This window comes from Symphalangus syndactylus, chromosome 6 (assembly GCF_028878055.3).
Source record: "Symphalangus syndactylus isolate Jambi chromosome 6, NHGRI_mSymSyn1-v2.1_pri, whole genome shotgun sequence".
Lineage (NCBI taxonomy): Eukaryota > Metazoa > Chordata > Mammalia > Primates > Hylobatidae > Symphalangus > Symphalangus syndactylus.
The window spans coordinates 58,564,738-58,582,286 of NC_072428.2; the positions used below are offsets into that span (position 1 = coordinate 58,564,738).

The 17,549-nt window shown below is 40.5% G+C and overlaps 1 protein-coding gene across 2 annotated transcripts in view; it reads right to left on the bottom strand.

Annotated features, from left to right (window-relative positions):
* The window catches only part of INTS4 (integrator complex subunit 4), a 133,244-nt gene that overhangs the window by 22,454 nt on the left and 93,241 nt on the right, over positions 1 to 17,549 (bottom strand). For both annotated transcript variants that reach the window (XM_055283030.2, XM_063641406.1), the window contains exons 15-18: positions 16,828 to 16,985; positions 5,405 to 5,498; positions 2,383 to 2,463; positions 266 to 396 (exon numbers count right to left, since the gene is read on the bottom strand). In XM_055283030.2, the coding sequence (XP_055139005.1) occupies positions 266 to 396; positions 2,383 to 2,463; positions 5,405 to 5,498; positions 16,828 to 16,985 (464 nt within the window). The remainder of the gene's footprint in view (positions 1 to 265; positions 397 to 2,382; positions 2,464 to 5,404; positions 5,499 to 16,827; positions 16,986 to 17,549) is intronic.

Below are 17,549 nucleotides of genomic sequence, written 5' to 3' on the forward strand. Positions count from 1 at the left end.
TAAAGTCCAGTGTTGTGGTATATGTAATGGAGAGTCACCAGAGGGTTTTTAGCAAGGGAGAGACACAATTGGATTTCCAAGGGTCTAATCTGATCCAACAACAGAATTTGTAATATCTGAAAAAAAATGAATAGATCACACATTCCTTAGCTAGTCTTTCCTAAATCTCATTTTACTTATCTTTAACTTTTGTGTGATGTCTGAATGCATTTGAAGTATCTTTGAAAGGAACATGCCACATATTTTGGCCAACCCCACATCTTACCCTCGTGTAGTTCGTGCTGTTACTATAAGTTGCAAAGCTTTGGCCTGCAGCCTCATGTGATGTATAATCACCACCTGCTTATTATCCACACCACTGTACATGAATTCCATTTTGTAGGTCTCTTCCATAATCTATAAAGGAAAGATAATTAACAAACAATAAAAATATCATAGTCTTACTTGAGAGCAGCATAGAATTCTACTGTTAAATGACCTTAGGTGAAACTCTGAACTGAGATTTTACATCCCTATGCTTTTAAGTGTTGAAAGAAATTAGTATAGTATGCCTTCTCAAAAGAGAATAAATTATTTTGCCTATTTAAAAAGAAGACTGACCTGGTAATAAAATCATCTTAGCTGACGATGTGAAAATAAGAAAGTTTAATCACTAAGCAAACTGCAAAGCACTGAAAGCACTGCTTCTTACCCTAAATGAAGCCCACTCTGCTGTGGGAACAAATTAATATATATTATGTATGGAAACCCAATCCCCACGAAGTCCTCAAGAAATAAGCCTCAGGAACTATTAACCATATGTTAGTTATCTTGACAGACTGTTCCATGGGCCTGGTTTGAGGGAGTCTGGGACGGAAATAAGTGCAAGAAAACATTGTCTATGACCCCGGATCAAGTCCCCGATCTTGCTCGGTTCTATCCAAATAAGTGATTTTCATCAAAATGATGCTTCTCTTTTCCTTCTGTGCTTGCCTCCCAGTGAACACTCTAGGGTCACAGAAATGACTCCAGACTCTCTTACAATTGGCAATAAGACAAGTTAAATTACATGAGTGTCTCAATCCCTTTCTATAAATAGGGAAGAACAGTACCAATATCATGAAGTTTCAAGTATCAAATGGAGCATGCAATGTGTTTATCACAGTATTTGGTATACAGCAATGGTAATTCCTTTCCTCTTTTCCTTCCAAATTATTGCTCCCTGGTCCCATCCTTCCAATGTGGCTCAATTATCGGGTTCTAGTCATTAAATTCTACTCTTCTACAATAAGCCACATACCAGGTCTGAGAAAGAGTCTGGATCAGACAAGAGTTCAGCACTGTAGTAGAAAACAGATTCTGGGTATCAGAGGATCTCGTCTCAAGTCCTGACTATATTACCTATAGCTCTATGAATTTAACCTTGCTGAGCCTTAACTGCCTCATCTCTAAAATAGACTTAATACTTATTCCTATCTAATGGGATTATTATGAGGGTTAATTAAGCTAATAGACTTGAAATCATTTAGTGAACTGTAACGTAACAGTAACAGTCACCATCATTAGCTTCCTCCTGGGTCATTTACAGACTCCCTGTCTGGAAGACTTGACCTGCAAGAGATCACCAAGTCTCAATACTTAGGTGCAAAGGGGAACTGCTCAAAGCTAAAAAGAAATAAACTAGAGACAAATAAAATCAAAGCCTACTTAATGAACTACCCAGGACCTTTTAACGTTGAAGAGATGGTACAGGCTAAAGATATAAACAACCTTAACTGAATTGGGCTACATTTTCAGAAGAAAGATTCATGATAGTAGAGACAGCATTTCACCATGTTGGCCAGACTGTCTCAAACTCCTAACCTTAAGTGATGTGCCCATCTCAGCCTCCCAAAGTGCTGGGATTACAGGCATGAGCCACAGCACCCGGCCCAACTGCCACATTTTATAGAAGAGAAAAAAATCCAGAGAATTTAAGTAACCTGCTCAATATCACTCAGCAAATCAGAGGAAGACCTGGGACTAGGACCCAGGTCCCCTGAGTCCAAAGTGAGTGCTGTGTCCCCTAGTTATGCTCCTTCTCATATCACTAATTTCTGTCATAGCCTAAAATTAGGGAGGCCACAGCAGAGGTATAGAGCTACAGGAAGGCCTCTGGCTCCACCTTGGACCAGACAATTCCTGGACAGAGACCTATTTGAAGGGAAGGTCTGAATAAGCTTACCTGTGTTGCTGCTGCCAAGGCCAAATCACTCTGCTTCAAATACAAAGGGGCAGCTACGTTCCACAACTTTTCCTGCAAGGCCTACACAGACAGACCTATAGGAAGACCTCTGGCTCTGCCTTGGACCAGACAATTCCTGGACAGAGACCTAATTGAAGGGAAGGTCTGAATAAGCTTACCTGTTTTGCTGCTGCCGAGGCCAAATCACTCTGCTTCAAATACAAAGGGGCAGCTACATTCCACAACTTTTCCTGCAAGGCCTACACAGTCAAATCAGGAGGGAACAGAATACAGAGGTCACAAAGACTGGCATATCATTTGGGATTTACATTTTTGTTTTCCTTTGAAAGTCTACCATGAACAGGACTTTTCAATTAATCTTATTCTTTTAACCTAATAAGCTGTATCTATTATGGAGAAAGATGAGACCAATGGTTTGGGCTAAATGAATTCCCACCCATTTGATCCAATTCTTGGCCCAAAGGCTCTGTGTCCCAGATCAGTGCTTCTGGAAGCAGAGGACAGGAACTATGAAAGCTCCACCAGAATGCGCAGGCAAGCCAGCTTCCGGGCTCTAGGCACTCCCTGTTCCCAGAGCCACTGGACTAACCCAAGCCATCTAGATACTTCTTCCTTGACTGTGGTTCTTTTTTCTTTTCCCCCATGCTCATTATGTTATAAGCCCCAACCATTTTACCAACATATTCAACTAGAAATCAAGCAGCTTTCCTAGATTTCTCCCTCTTTCAATCTTTCTACATTCAAAACCATCACTAAGAGCCATGATTTTACCTTCCACCTCTCTCCTCACCTATCCATCCACATGACCTCATCTCTTGCACAAACTTCTGTGACAGCCTCTTATTTTCTCAGTCCTTCTGAATTACAGATGTAATCAAATGACATTACAGAAAACCTAGACTAACACTGTCCAATAGAAATATAACATGAGCTACATATATATAATTTTGAATATTCTTATAGCCACAGTTTTTAAATTACAAAGATGTAAGTTAATTTTGCAGATACAAAGACTAAGTTAATTTTTTAAAAAAGTTTATTTAACCCAGTATATCCAAGGTATTAACATTTCACCATGCAGTGTTTTTTAAATTATTAATTAGATAGTTTACATTTTCTTTTCATACAAAGTCTAAGAAATCCAGTGTGTATTTTGCACTTAGTAACACATCTCAATTTGGACTAACAACTTTTCAAGTGCTCAAGAGTCCCATGTATCTGGTGGCTATCAAATGAAACAGTGGTAGGTCTAAACTATATATAAACTATAGGAATTTCTGGAATATTTACTTCTAATCATTTCTTGTATGCATGTTTTTTGACAGTCGTAGTCAGAAAGCAGAATTAAGTTTGCGGATTAGATCATAATCCCAAAACATACAATCCCAAATGTTGAAATCCTGACATCCAAATTCTAGGGAAGTGATTAGTGTGTTTTGGGTTGTATGCAGGATAGTTGCATCATGTTAGTTGTATTTTGTTAGGCACAACTATTACCATGTTATTGTCTTTATTTGGAAATTAAGTATGGCTTAAGGAGATGCATATGAGTGCCAAGCTGACAAGGGGTGGACTTGTGGACCTAATTTTAGGTATCAGCTTGACTAGATTAAGGAATATCAGAAACCTGGTAAAACATTATTTTGTTTTACACATTGAGGGTGTGTCTATGAGAGTGTTTCCAGAAGAGATCAGTGTATAAATCTGAGTGTACTAGGTGGAGACTATCTGCCCTCAATGTTGGCAGGCACCATCCAATCAGCCAGTGGCCAGGAGAGAACAAATACTAAAGACAAAATGGGCTGGGAGCAGTGGCTCATGCCTGTAATCCTAGCACTTTGGAAGGCCGAGGTGGGTGAATGACCTGAGGTCAGGAGTTCGAGACCAGCCTGACCAACATGGCAAAACCCTGCCTCTACTAAAAATACAAAAATTAGCCAGGCATGGTGGTGCACACCTGTAATCCCAGCTACTTGGGAGGCTGAGACAGCAGAATTGCTTGAACCCAAGAGGCAGAGGTTGCAGCAGTGAGCCGAGATCACGCCACTGTATTCAGCCTGGGTGACAAGGTGAGACTCTGTCTCAAAAAAAAAAAAAAAAAAAAAAGGCAAAATAGCAAAACGGACTCTCTGGGTTCTGCTGCTTGGATATCAGAAATCTGACTCCATGAAAGTGCATTATCACAATGCTGACTTTGTGTATAAGCATTGAGTGTGTACATAAAATGTTGAAACTTCCTCGATAAATGAGATATCTTTTTTGTACATCTGCATTCGTGAAAGATAAAATTTCTTGAGATCGCAGCCCTTTGGGTGACTGCATATGCAGTGGTGACCCAGCACAGTTTCCATCAATCTCGTCAAAAGACTTGAGGTTGTTGGGCACAGTATTTCAGATGACCACAGTTAAAAAGCTGGGTATACACAATTAACAACCAAAGTGATATGCATTTACACCTTTCCCTTTATGACCAATTTCTTTATAAATAGGGCTCATCTGCTCATAACTGTTATACCCACCCAACTGTCATTAGTAACCTGAGTGTTTATGCTTGTAAAAATGTATGTTGTTATTGTCTATTTTATTATATCAAGTGGTGTATAAAGTATTCTGTTGTGTTTTTATGTTTCTCAAATAAATTCCCCTTTAAAAAATAAATATCTTTAAATTTTTAAAATTATTTCTTCCATAATTACATTTTGGGGATTTTGATATTTTCTGGGCTGTGGTTTTTGGGATTTTAGACTTTTTAGGGATTTTAGTCTTTTGGAATTTAAACAGTTGGCCTTGGCCTGCCAAAGTGCTAAGATTACAGGTGTGAGCCACCGCACCTGGCCTTCAAATGAACATTTTAAGAAAATAGTCTAAAACTTCATACAATTCCTTTGCTAATCAAATTATACAAAACATTTACAACCTTGGGATTCTAACTAAAATGATTATCCAATCTGCTCTAATTATATTATGATAAAAGAATTCTCCCCAAATTTACAAATTCCTGTGAGTTAATATTTCATTAATTAGAGACAAATGTAATCACACTGCAGAGTACATATTTCTCCATCGTCAAGTGGTTGCATTAAGACCATAAGTTTTACAACTTATGGCCTCACACACTGCTGGATCCACAAAGATGCATTTTTAGCAACACAATCATAAATGGAATGGATGCAAACCAACCTTGATGAGAAGTAGTTGACAGCGAAGATAGGTGGCAGAGAAATCAGCTACTCCTGCCAGTTCAGACTGAAGTTCTCCAAGTCTTTGCAGATCCCTATAGTAAATAAAACCCCAAGGCAAACACAGGATAAGGATAATGCCACCAACATAAAGATCATGTCAAAAGCATTTTATCATTTTATACCTAGTAAACTGGTCCTACGTTTTTAAATGACAACACTGAATGCTGGAGTGGTTATAATAAAATTGGTTCACTCACACTGTGATAGTAGTTTAAGCTGATGTAACCCTTTTGGAAAGCAAAACCGTACTGTTATAAAGGCGCATATATGGTAAAATGTTTTGATTCATAGCTTTACGCTGAAAAGTAACACTAAGAGAAATATTCAACAGAAATGAAATGCTTTATGGGTCATAATATTCATTGTTATGTGGACTATTATAGTAAAAACTCAGTAGCTACTTATTCAACGGTGAAAGAAATATTGAGTAAATTATGATGCATCCAATCAAGTAAATTTTTTATTATACTTTAAGTTCTGGGGCACATGTGCAGAATGTGCAGGTTTGTTACATAGGTATACACGTGCCACGATGGTTTGCGGCATCCATCTTTTTTTTTTTTTTTTGAGGCGGAGTCTCGCTCTGTTGCTCAGGCTGGAGTAGAGTGGTGTGATCTCAGCTCACTGCAACCTCTGCCTCCTGGGTTCAAGCGATTCTCCTGCCTTAGCCCCCTGACTAGCTGGAATTACAGACACACACCAGCACACCCAGCTAATTTTTGTATTTTTAGTAGAGACAGGGTTTCACCATGTTGGCCATGCTGGTCTCAAGCTCCTGACCTCGTGACCTGCCCGCCTCGGCCTCTCATAGGGCTAGGATTACAGGCATGAGCCATCACCCCCGGCCCAAGTAAATATTTTATAGCCATTAAAATATGAAATGGTTAATAAGGTGTATGATCTCAACTATGTAAAAACTATATACAGGAGAAAAATACATTGAGGGAGTTTTCTGGATAATGGTAATAGGGTGCTCTTTAGTACCTTCTCCCAACTATGCTTTATTTTCTGAGTTTTTAAGACAATGAACAAGTATTTTTTTGTATCAGAAAAAAACATTATTTTTTAAAAAGGTATTATGGTAGACACTGTTGGTTGCCTGTCCAGTTAGCCATTCTCCACTTCTTTATTACTAATTGAACTCTGATTTTGTTCAAGGGAACATGTCCCCAAGCCCAATTCCAAGTAGTATCTGATTGAACTAAGCCAATGAGTGCACACCGTCTGTCTGGATATGTGACCTGAGTTGACCTTATCAGTTCAGATGTTAAGTACTTTATTCCATGCTTACAACAAATTGGTGTGTCTGTCTGTCTCCCGCTGGACTGGGCAAGGATGCTTATAGCCCTGATTGCCATTGGCAGCATATTGTAACTCTAAAGGAAAAAACCTTAAGATAAAGCCAATGCTGAAGACAAGAAAAGTCCAAAGAGAAATAAACTAGGTCCTCAATGACATAAATAAGCCACTTAATCATATCATATCTCCAATTTCTGGACATCTAGAAAAATATCTTAGTCATGCAACTGCTATATAACAAAATATCATAGACTGGGTGGGTTATAAACAACCGAAATTTATTTCTCACAGTTGTGTAGGCTGAGAAGTCCAATATCAAGGCACCTACAGATTTGGTTTCTAGTGAGGGCTCATTTCCTCATAGGCTGCACTTTCTACATGTATCTTCTTATGGCGGAAGTCACAAACGAGCTCCCTTAGGCCTCTTTTAAAGGTTATTAATCTCATTCATGACCTAATCACCTCCCAAAGACCTCACTTCCTCATAACATCACCTTGGGGTTAGGATTTCAGCATATGAATTTGGGGGAGACATAAACTTTCAGATCATAGCAGGAAATAAATAGCCATTATAAGCTAGCTTGTGAAAAGCATCCTAACTGGATGTAAGTATAGACACAATGACTGTAACCATATGAAAACATATCTGCCTATAGTAAGAAATTAGAAAGTGTCATACACAAATAAAATAGTTGTGCTAGAATTATTGGTGATTTAAAACATTTAGTTTTCATATTTATGCAGCCAAAAGACACATGAAAAAATGCTCATCATCACTGGCCATCAGAGAAATGCAAATCAAAACCACAGTGAGATACCATCTCACACCAGTTAGAATGGCGATCATTAAACAGTCAGGAAACAACAGGTGCTGGAGAGGATGTGGAGAAATAGGAACACTTTTACACTGTTGGTGGGACTGTAAACTAGTTCAACCATTGTGGAAGTCAGTGTGGCAATTCCTCAGGGATCTAGAACTAGAAATACCATTTGACTCAGCCATCCCGTTACTGGGTATATACACAAAGGATTATAAATCTTGCTGCTGTAAAGACACATGCACACGTATGTTTATTGTGGCACTATTCACAATAGCAAAGACTTGGAACCAAGCCAAATGTCCAACAATGATAGACTGGATTAAGAAAATGTGGCACATATACACCATGGAATACTATGCAGCCATACAAAATGATGAGTTCATGTCCTTTGTAGGGACATGGATGAAGCTGGAAACCATCATTCTCAGCAAACTATTGCAAGGACAAAAAGCCAAACACCACATGTTCTCACTCATAGGTGGGAATTGAACAATGAGAACACATGGACACAAGAAGGGGAACATCACACTCCGGGGACTGTTGTGGGGTGGGGGCCTGGGGGAAGGACAGCATTAGGAGATATGCCTAATGTTAAATGACGAGTTAATGGGTGCAGCAAACCAAATGGCACATGGATACATATGTAACTAACCTGCACATTGTGCACATGCACCCTAAAACTTAAAGTATAATAAAAAAAAAGAAAATGTTTCTTTAAAAAAAAATTTAGTTTTTTGAGTAGTTAATACATACTTAAGGTATAGAATTCAAAGGATATACAATTAAATTAAATTAAATTAATCCCCCTTCCTACGCCTGTGCCCTGTAGCCCTGCCACTCTGTACACTTTCCCAGAGGCAACTACTATTACCAGTTTCTTTTGAATTTTGAGATATGCCATGCATTTTCAAAAAGTACTGGTTTTCTTTACTTCTTTTTTAAGGGAGGAATGTGAGTGTGTGTGTGTTTGTGTATTACCTAACCATCTCAGCATTCATAGAAAGCTGCCTCATTACTTTTTAATAGCAACATTAAATTCTGAATAGAAATGGAAACTGTGGGAAACCTTAAGGTTTGAGTCATTTGGGAAGCTGAATGTTTCAGAGATGGCATAACACATCAGGTTTCACAGTAGCCTGGAAAAAACCATCCACTGGACTATGCCACTTCCTCTCATCTCATGCTGGGCAGGTAACATTATGATAGTTAACGATGCCTCCTAGGGACTTTGACATCAAGAAGGAGATGCCTACAAAGGGGCAAAGAGTAAATTACTCTCAAACTGATTGAAGAATTAATGTATGAAACATATCACTTCTTATTCATTTGGGTTGCGTGAACTGGTCCTGGAAGGCCTACCCAAAGCATGGGAACCCAGCACAATGAAAGCCAAGACCATAGACTAGCTAAGCCCAACTGTGAAGTGTAAGTTTGGTGGCCAGATGGTCTCTTCCTTTCACTTCTCTGATTTTTCTCTTGCAAGAGGCAGCCCTGAAGTATTCTATTTCAGAAGCATTTGTGTTTCCTCTCCAGGAAGATTCTGCCTTCTATGACAATTATATAGAATACAGACCAACTGACTGTCCATTAACTAACTGATTCCAAATGTTATTTTATTCCCCTGCCCCGGAATTGTAGCAGTTGTTCTGAAGTGCACAGAACAAGATGTAACCCAATCCAACACAATAAGCCATAAGAAATCTGAACTTCTGTACAAACAAAAATGGAAACTTGTTAGCTCTGGGAAAAATCCTGTGTCCCAGTGTTTCCTCTCTTTATCTTTTTATGCTCACAATTCTCAGGAAGCCTCAGTCTAGACATCCATCAGGAGACTATGGGCTCTAATGAGAAAGATACACCGAGCACATTCTATGTGCACTGTACTGTGCTAGCTGTTTCCTTACTTGAGCTCACTTAATCGTCACAATATGAATTGCAATTAATCCTATTTCACTGAACAGGAAACTAAAGATCAGAATTTACGTGGCTTGCCTAAGGTCACAGAATAAACAACAAAACAGGACATGAACTAGACAGAGTCAGCTCTGACTCCAGAAGTATTTTTTTAACCATATCATATTGCATCTCATTTATTTATTTGCTATTAAACTCTTTTCATTTATTAATTACATCAAACACAGATGAGACCAAAACTAATTTAAAACTAGATACAGCTAGGCGCGGTGGCTCACAACTGTAATCCTAGCACTTCAGGAGGCCAAGGCAGGCGGATTGCCTGAGCTGAGGATTTCGAGACCAGCCTGGGCAACACAGTGAAACCCCATCTCTACTAAAATACAAAAAATTAACCAGGCGTGGTGGAGTGCGCCTGTAGTCCCAGCTCTTCGGGATGCTGGGGCAGGAGAACTGCTTGAACCTGGGAGGCAGAGGTTGCCGTGAACCAAGATCGCACCACTGCACTCTAGCCTGAACGACACAGGGAGACTCCATCTCAAAAAAAAAAAAAAAAAAACAAAACTGGATACACTGGGCCACTTTTCTTTAGATGCTATCAGGCAGAGCAAAACAGTTCCCCCCAGGAACACACACATTAGCAATCTATATGATGCCACTATGCCACTATGTGTAAACACACTTACATATAGTGATTCTTTTTAAGCTTACACAATAGGCTGAATTAATTATTTAAATCACTATTAAAGATAGTCAAAAAGATTCTGGATGTGCAAATCAAATGTAGTTTATTTTTTTCAATCTCTTAGAATCTCTAAAAATCAAATTTATAATTAATGTCTCTTAGTAGCTTAGTAGAGCAAAAAGGAATGTTAGGAAATACAAAATAAATACGAAGTCTTGGTGACTTCTAAAACGCCATCTTTATTCCTGCACCTAGATGATGACAGATTACAAAAGTGTATTTCTACTCCTTAATTACTAGACCAGTTCCAATACTACACAATAGGCGCTCTCCCTTAAAGACAATAAAAGTTTCAAAGCAAAAAGAGAATTTTAAAGAATTCAACTAAAAAATCCCATGTTCTTTAATGGTTAGTGTGTAAAAGAATTCCCATAAGAAAAGTAGTACATTTCTTTCTATCTCTGATAAATGAAGTCCCTTCTGTTTCAGATTACAATGAGCTATTTTACTCCAAAAGAACAATTCTCTATTATGGAACACTTCTAAGGTGATATGGTTCCTGAAACAACAGTGTGTATAGCAACAGCATTTTCATGGACTTAACACAAAAATGTAAACTTTGAAAAACAGGAGGTCACTATTCATATTGAGAAATAGCAGACAAATGACTGCAGCATTCCTTAAAAGACAATCCCCTTCAACCCTGCTAGTGAATTTAAACATGATTACATTTATAAAATTTGATGTACTTACAAAATGTCAAGAGCATGTCCAGTATGTTAAATAAGCCATAATTAGTTAAATTTTTTTTTTTTTTTTTTTTTTTTTTTAGACAGAGTCTCGCTGTGTCGCCCAGGCTGAAGTGCAGTGGTGTGATCTCTGCTCACCACAAGCTCTGCCTCCCGGGTTCATGCCATTCTCCTGCCTCAGCCTCCCGAGTAGCTGGGACTACAGGCACCCGCCACCACACGCAGCTAATTTTTTGTATTTTTAGTAGAGACGGGGTTTCATCGTGTTAGCCAGGATGGTCTCCATCTCCTGACCTCGTGATCCGCCCGCCTGGGCCTCCCAAAGTGCTGGGATTACAGGCGTGAGCCACTGCGCCCGGCCAGTTAGTTTAAATTTTAAAGCAAACATCTATAAATGTCCAACTATTATCTATGTAACTGATATTCTCAAAATGCTTTTACCACATATTATTACAATAATCTTCACAACAGTGCTACAGGCACAAGCCACAGCATCTGGCTCATAGGTGAGATCTTCATTGGGTTAAATGGCTGTTTGGATTACAAAACAGGACACTATATGACAGTGAAATTTGTTTTACACTCATACTAACAAATACATGGCTCCAGTCCTCATCAGAGAACCTTCTGTATGAAAGGCTAAATTTCACTCCATGACAACTCTGTAAGTTGTGGAGAACCCCAAGGGTCAACTGATCTAATCTCATGTGATACAAGACTCCCCTGTAAATCACTACACATCACAGAATATAGATTTTAGAGTTGACAAAGCTGAACTCAAATCTTGGTTCTGCCTCTTCTTAGCAAATTACTTCATGTCTGCAATGATGGTTGTAAAGCATCACAGGTGCCCTCAGTGCTATGGTCCATCTGCTTCCCTTTCCAGATTTGTCACCATCTTTCCTATGCTCCTGAATACACACTCAAGCTAGAAACACAGAGCCCCGAACTTAGAACAGTGATCTGGCCGGCCACTGCCTAGCAAGACTATCACCTCAGGAAACCTAGACCAGGAAGGTGAGTACCTTCTAAAAGCCAGTACTGCAGCTGATCACCAAATTGGCTAGCTTTTGTGCCTTTTGCACTTGCTTTAGTGCCAACAGGATAAAATTGTCAAGGACAAAATCTAAATGTTTATTTAGGTGGGGATGAGTCAGGAAGTAGACTTTATTTTACTGGGCTCAGGGCCAACAACCTCATTCAGTGGCCTCCAAAACTAAACACTTTGTGGAGGGAGAAGAGAAATTGCTTCACAAGAGGTATAGAAAGGACTGGAATCTCCACTTACAGAGCTGTGGACTGCCCAGAGCTTACAGCAGGGTCAGCAAATTTTTTCTGTAAAAGGTCAAATAGTAAATATGTTAGGTTTTACAGGCCGTATAGTCTCTGTGGCAACTACTCAACTCTGTGATTGTAGCATGGAAGCAACTATAGACAATACCTAAACAAATGAGCGTGGCTGTGCTTCAATCAGATCTTACATACAAAAGCAGGCAACAGGCCAGCTTTGGTCCACAGGCTGTAGTTTGGTGACCCCTAGTTTAGAGTACTGTTACTGGCACATCACAGGCACACAATAAATATCAAGTATATGATTCAATGTACAGTGGCAAGAGAACAAACTGTCACTAAAATCATTTCAACCTTAAAAATAATTCAGTTTTCCCTACCTTTTATTGTTACTGATTACAGTGATGGTATTCAGGTGAACACTCTGCCATTCAGAATATCATTTAGGCTTAGCCTGTGCAGCTAATGCAGCTTCTTCACACCACACAGCCATCTCTGACATATTTCAACTTGTTAATGATTCATGTTCTGCAGCCCTTTTGGCTGATGCTATCACTGCAAAGCAGTGATATGTGTGAGTCCATTCATTACGGTAACAAGCTTTCACTCAAGCTTTGTTTCTTGCAGTATCTATCATTTCTAGTGTGATCTCCTCCACTGATTTTTAAAAATCCACTCAACAGTGGGATTTTCTTGTTGAACTGTGAAGGCCTGTGCTTGGTAGGGACTTTGTGAATCATCCCTGCTTGGGTCCCAGAGCTACTGGGGGGCCCATCACTGGAGTAGCTGGTGAGACCCTCCAGGGCATGAGAGTTGCTTTGGGCCTCTGTGTGGCTTCCAGAGGCTTCCCAGGGGCACAAAGACTATGTGACCCAGGTGGAAGCTCAGGAGGCTCACACTGGACACATGCTGCACACTCTGGCTCTCCTGTGGCTGCAGCTGCACCCACCTACCCAGCATTCTCCCCACGAACTGTCCAGCCCAAGCCCATGGCACTCCCAGGGGAGCCCAGGACACCCTCAACTTTTTATTGGATTACTAGAGTATCAGACCACCCATTTATCTCTCAGTTCCTCGCTCCCACCCCTGCACCCAGCAAGTCACCAAGTCTCCCAGGTGAGTAAACTGGAGCTAACAGCAGTTGGTACTTACGGCATACACTGGATTTGGCTCACTCACACGTGGTATTCCTATCTTCATCTACTGTATCTTCCTAGACTACATAAGTTGCAAAGTTAAAAACTGCATTTCTCAGATTCCCTTGAGCTAGGTTCCAGACATGATTTATTATCAGTCGATCAAACACATTCGCATGAGTTTTGCACAGGGAACAATGTTAAGTGGGGAGAAAGGCAGAATGCAAGACATGGTTCTGGAGCCAGTAGCTTTACTGGTAGCATCCTGACTCAATAGGCAGCTTCCTGATCATAGCAGGAACATCAGCCTCCTTGGTGGCCCACTCACTGTGTGGCTCTGGAAATCATTCCTGGATATTCCACCTAGTCTGTTTCTTTAGCCTTCCCAACAACTCTGTGAGCCATGTAACATTCTGTAATACATTTCTTTCTGCTTAAATTAGTTAAAAGCCTCTTTTGTTTTCTGCAAATGAACCCTGAGCAATAAACTTGACTAAGATCAAACAACTACAAGTCATGTGTTGTTTAACGACGGAGATACATTCCAAGACATACACTGTTATGTGATTTTTGTCACACAAACATCATAGAGTATATTTACACAAATCTAAATGGTACAGCCAGGCCGGGCGCGGTGGCTCACGCTTGTAATCCCAGCACTTTGGGAGGCCGAGGCGGGTGGATCACGAGGTCAGGAGATCGAGACCACGGTGAAACCCCGTCTCTACTAAAAATACAAAAAAATTAGCCGGGCGTGGTGGCGGGCGCCTGTAGTCCCAGCTACTTGGAGAGGCTGAGGCAGGAGAATGGCGTGAACCCGGGAGGCGGAGCTTGCAGTGAGCCAAGATTGCGCCACTGCACTCCAGCCTGGGCGACAGAGCGAGACTCCGTCTCAAAAAAAAAAAAAAAAAAAAAAATGGTACAGCCTACTACACACCTAGGCTATATGGTATAGTCTGTTGCTCCTAGGCTACAAATCTGTACAGCATGTTATTGAAAGTGCTAAATACTATAGGCAACTGTGACACTGGTTACAATGGTAAATATTGGTAAATATGGTAAACAATGGTAAATATCTGTATATCTAAACATAAAAAGGGCACGGTAAAAATATAATCATGGGACCACCACAACGTTGTTATTCAGTGCAGGACTGTATTAGCTCAGACGTTAACCAAAATGAGTCTGCCTTCAAAGCTCCATTCACTCAATCACTATACTACACCACTGCAGTTCTGGGGGGCTGCTGTCCCTCAGGTCTCCCAGCTCTTCTATTGTCTGCTGAAGTTGGAATTCTCTTCCGCACATGGACTACAAAACTGACATGCTCAGTTATCATTTCATACTAGCTAAAGCATCTTCTCCTTTGTGAAGCATCCCTCACCACCACTACTATGATGGGTCGGGGACTTTCATCTGTTTTTCCACAGCACTATGCTTCTCTTCACTGTATCATTTATCAAATTGATGATTTCTGGGTCCTGTAATAAACAGTGAGTACCTTAAGAACAAATGTCATTTCTTATTTCTCTCTACCCTCAGCAACTGGCTTATTAGAATAAACAAACAGTTAATGCTGCTAAGTGAATGAATGACCTAATATAAAGGGAACATAACTTGGAGGATGGTTCAGTTGGCCGGCTTTATAACATGTTAAGATGCGATAATGGACAGGAAAGCATGAACAAAGTACAAAGCACTGTTATCCACCATCATAAGTCTTTGTCTATATCCATCTTGTCTACATGGGCTCTCTAAGGGCAGAATCCTAGCTAGCTGATCTGTATCTAGAACACAGCTTGTTTCTTAGTGTATGGAATGAAATCATCCACTAATTATTAATTGAATGTGGCTGGTACCAAATACTCTTCAGGGCAGATCAAGAGATCTCAACCAAGATACAAATGATATGATATAATATTTTTCTTTCTTTTTTTTTTTTTGAGATGGAGTCTCACTCTGTTGTCTAGGCTGGAGTGCAGTGGCGTGATCTTGGCTCACTGCAAGCTCCGCCTCCTGAGTTCAAGCGATTCTTGTGCCTCAATCTCCCAAGTAGCTGGGATTACAGGCGCGTGCCACCACACCCGGCTAATTTTTGTATTTTTAGTAGAGACAGGGTTTCACTCAACGGGGCTGGTCTTGAACTCCTAGCCTCAAGTGATCCTCCCGCCCCGGTCTCCCAAAGTGCTGGGATTACAGGCGTGAGCCACCACACCTGGCCGATATAATATTTTTCTCTTTTAAGGGCAAACAATAAAAAATTTAAACTCATTTGCTTTTAGCAAAAGCAGTACTGTTTGCTCTTAAAAGATATAATTTTTTTAAATCTTTTAAGAGCAAACAGTACTGCTTTTGCTAAAAGCAAATGAGTTTAAATTCTTCTCATATCATTCAGGCCACTTTGAGAAGGTCTGGCAGAGCCTTTTGGTTGTTCCCCAATATCTTTCTCCCATTCTTCCTGAGTATTAGAGTCATCGCATGTAAACCAGGCATTATTCACCCAGAATAAAGACTGTGTGTCCTCGCTCCTTGAAGTGAGAGATGGCCATGTGACTTAAGTTCTAGTCAATGGAATGCAAGTAAAATTAGAGTGTACAACTTTTGGGAAGTGTCTTTAAACAAACCACAGAGTGGAGATGATACCTTTCTCTTCCAATTTCCTTTTCCCCACAGGATGGAATACAGGGGGGACAGTTAGATTCTGAATTGTTAAGCAGAGGCTGCTTGATGCAGAAGATGGAGACACAAGAAAGAATGAGCCTAGGCCGGGCACAGTGGCTCACGCCTGTAATTCCAGCACTTTGGGAGGCCAAGGCGGGAGGACCACTTGAGCTCAGGAGTTTGAGACCGGCCTGGCCACCATGGTGAAACCTCGACTCTACAAAAAAATAAAATGCCAAAAGAATTAGCCGGGCGTGGTGGCATATGCCTGTGGTCCCAGCTACTTGGGAGGCTGAAGTGGGAGAATCACCTGAGCCCAGGAGGCTGCAGTTGCAGTGAGCTGATATTATGCTACTGCACTCCAGCCTGGGTGACAGGGTGAGACCCTGTCTCAAAAAAAAAAAAAAAAAAAGAAAAAAAAAGAATGAGCAAGCCTAGATCCCTGATGGTCATCTCAGCCTTGTCCTGCCTATGAGAAAGAATTAAACTTTGCTCCTGTTTTGGCCACTGTTACTTTGCATTTCAGTCACTCACCCTAATATATAAAATTAAAAAACTAAAAACAGGTTCTTTGTAACTATTTCTGTTGTGTACTAATCATCAATCGAGTCATGAATATAAAGAGCTCTTTTAAAAAATATGTTCAAACCACAATCTAATCCAAATATAAACAGACCATAAAACCGTGTGTGAATGTAGACCAATAGAGTCAGAATATCAAGCCTAGTAACCAACACTAGAATTCAGAACAGTCAAGCTGAGTGTAACAGCACTAACTCTGTCAGATGAAGGGATGATTACCCTACCTGATGGTGAATTCCAGCAGCTCCTGGACTCCCTGAGGGTCCAGGTGCTGAAGACTATACACTCTTTCAAGGCTCTGCTGCAGGAACTGCTGGGAAGGATCCTCTTGAGATATGATGCTGGGAGAAACAGCTGATGACACTAGTTTTCTACCTGGTAACTAAGCAAACACAGTGGGATTACAGAGTCATTAAGCTTGGTGGCTCAGCTTTTGGTAACACACACACAAACACATAAAAGCACATTAAAAATGTGAGCTAAACAAAACAAAGGGGAAAAAAGGCTAGGAGATTCTATAAATAACATTTCTCCCCTTCCTCAGCAACATTGGGAGTTAAAGAGACAAAATGCAAACATGGTCTACCCAGTACAGCCACAGCTGCCAGGAGAAAAACAGAAAGGTATAATATTTTCTATTGCTAACTGAAATAAATGGGCGAACCATAGGAAGGAGACTAAAAATTAAACTGTTACTTTTTTTTTTTTTTTAGACAGAGTTTCGCTCTTGTTGCCCAGAGTGCAACGGTACCATCTCGGCTCACCGCAACCTCCGCCTCCCAGGTTCAAGCGATTCTCTTGCCTCAGCCTCCTGAGTAGCTGGGATTAGAGGTGCCTGCCCCCACACCCAGCTAATTTTGTATTTTTAGTACAGACAGGGTTTCTCCATGTTGGTCAGGCTGGTCTCGAACTCCCGACCACAGGTGATCCGCCTGCCTCAGCCACC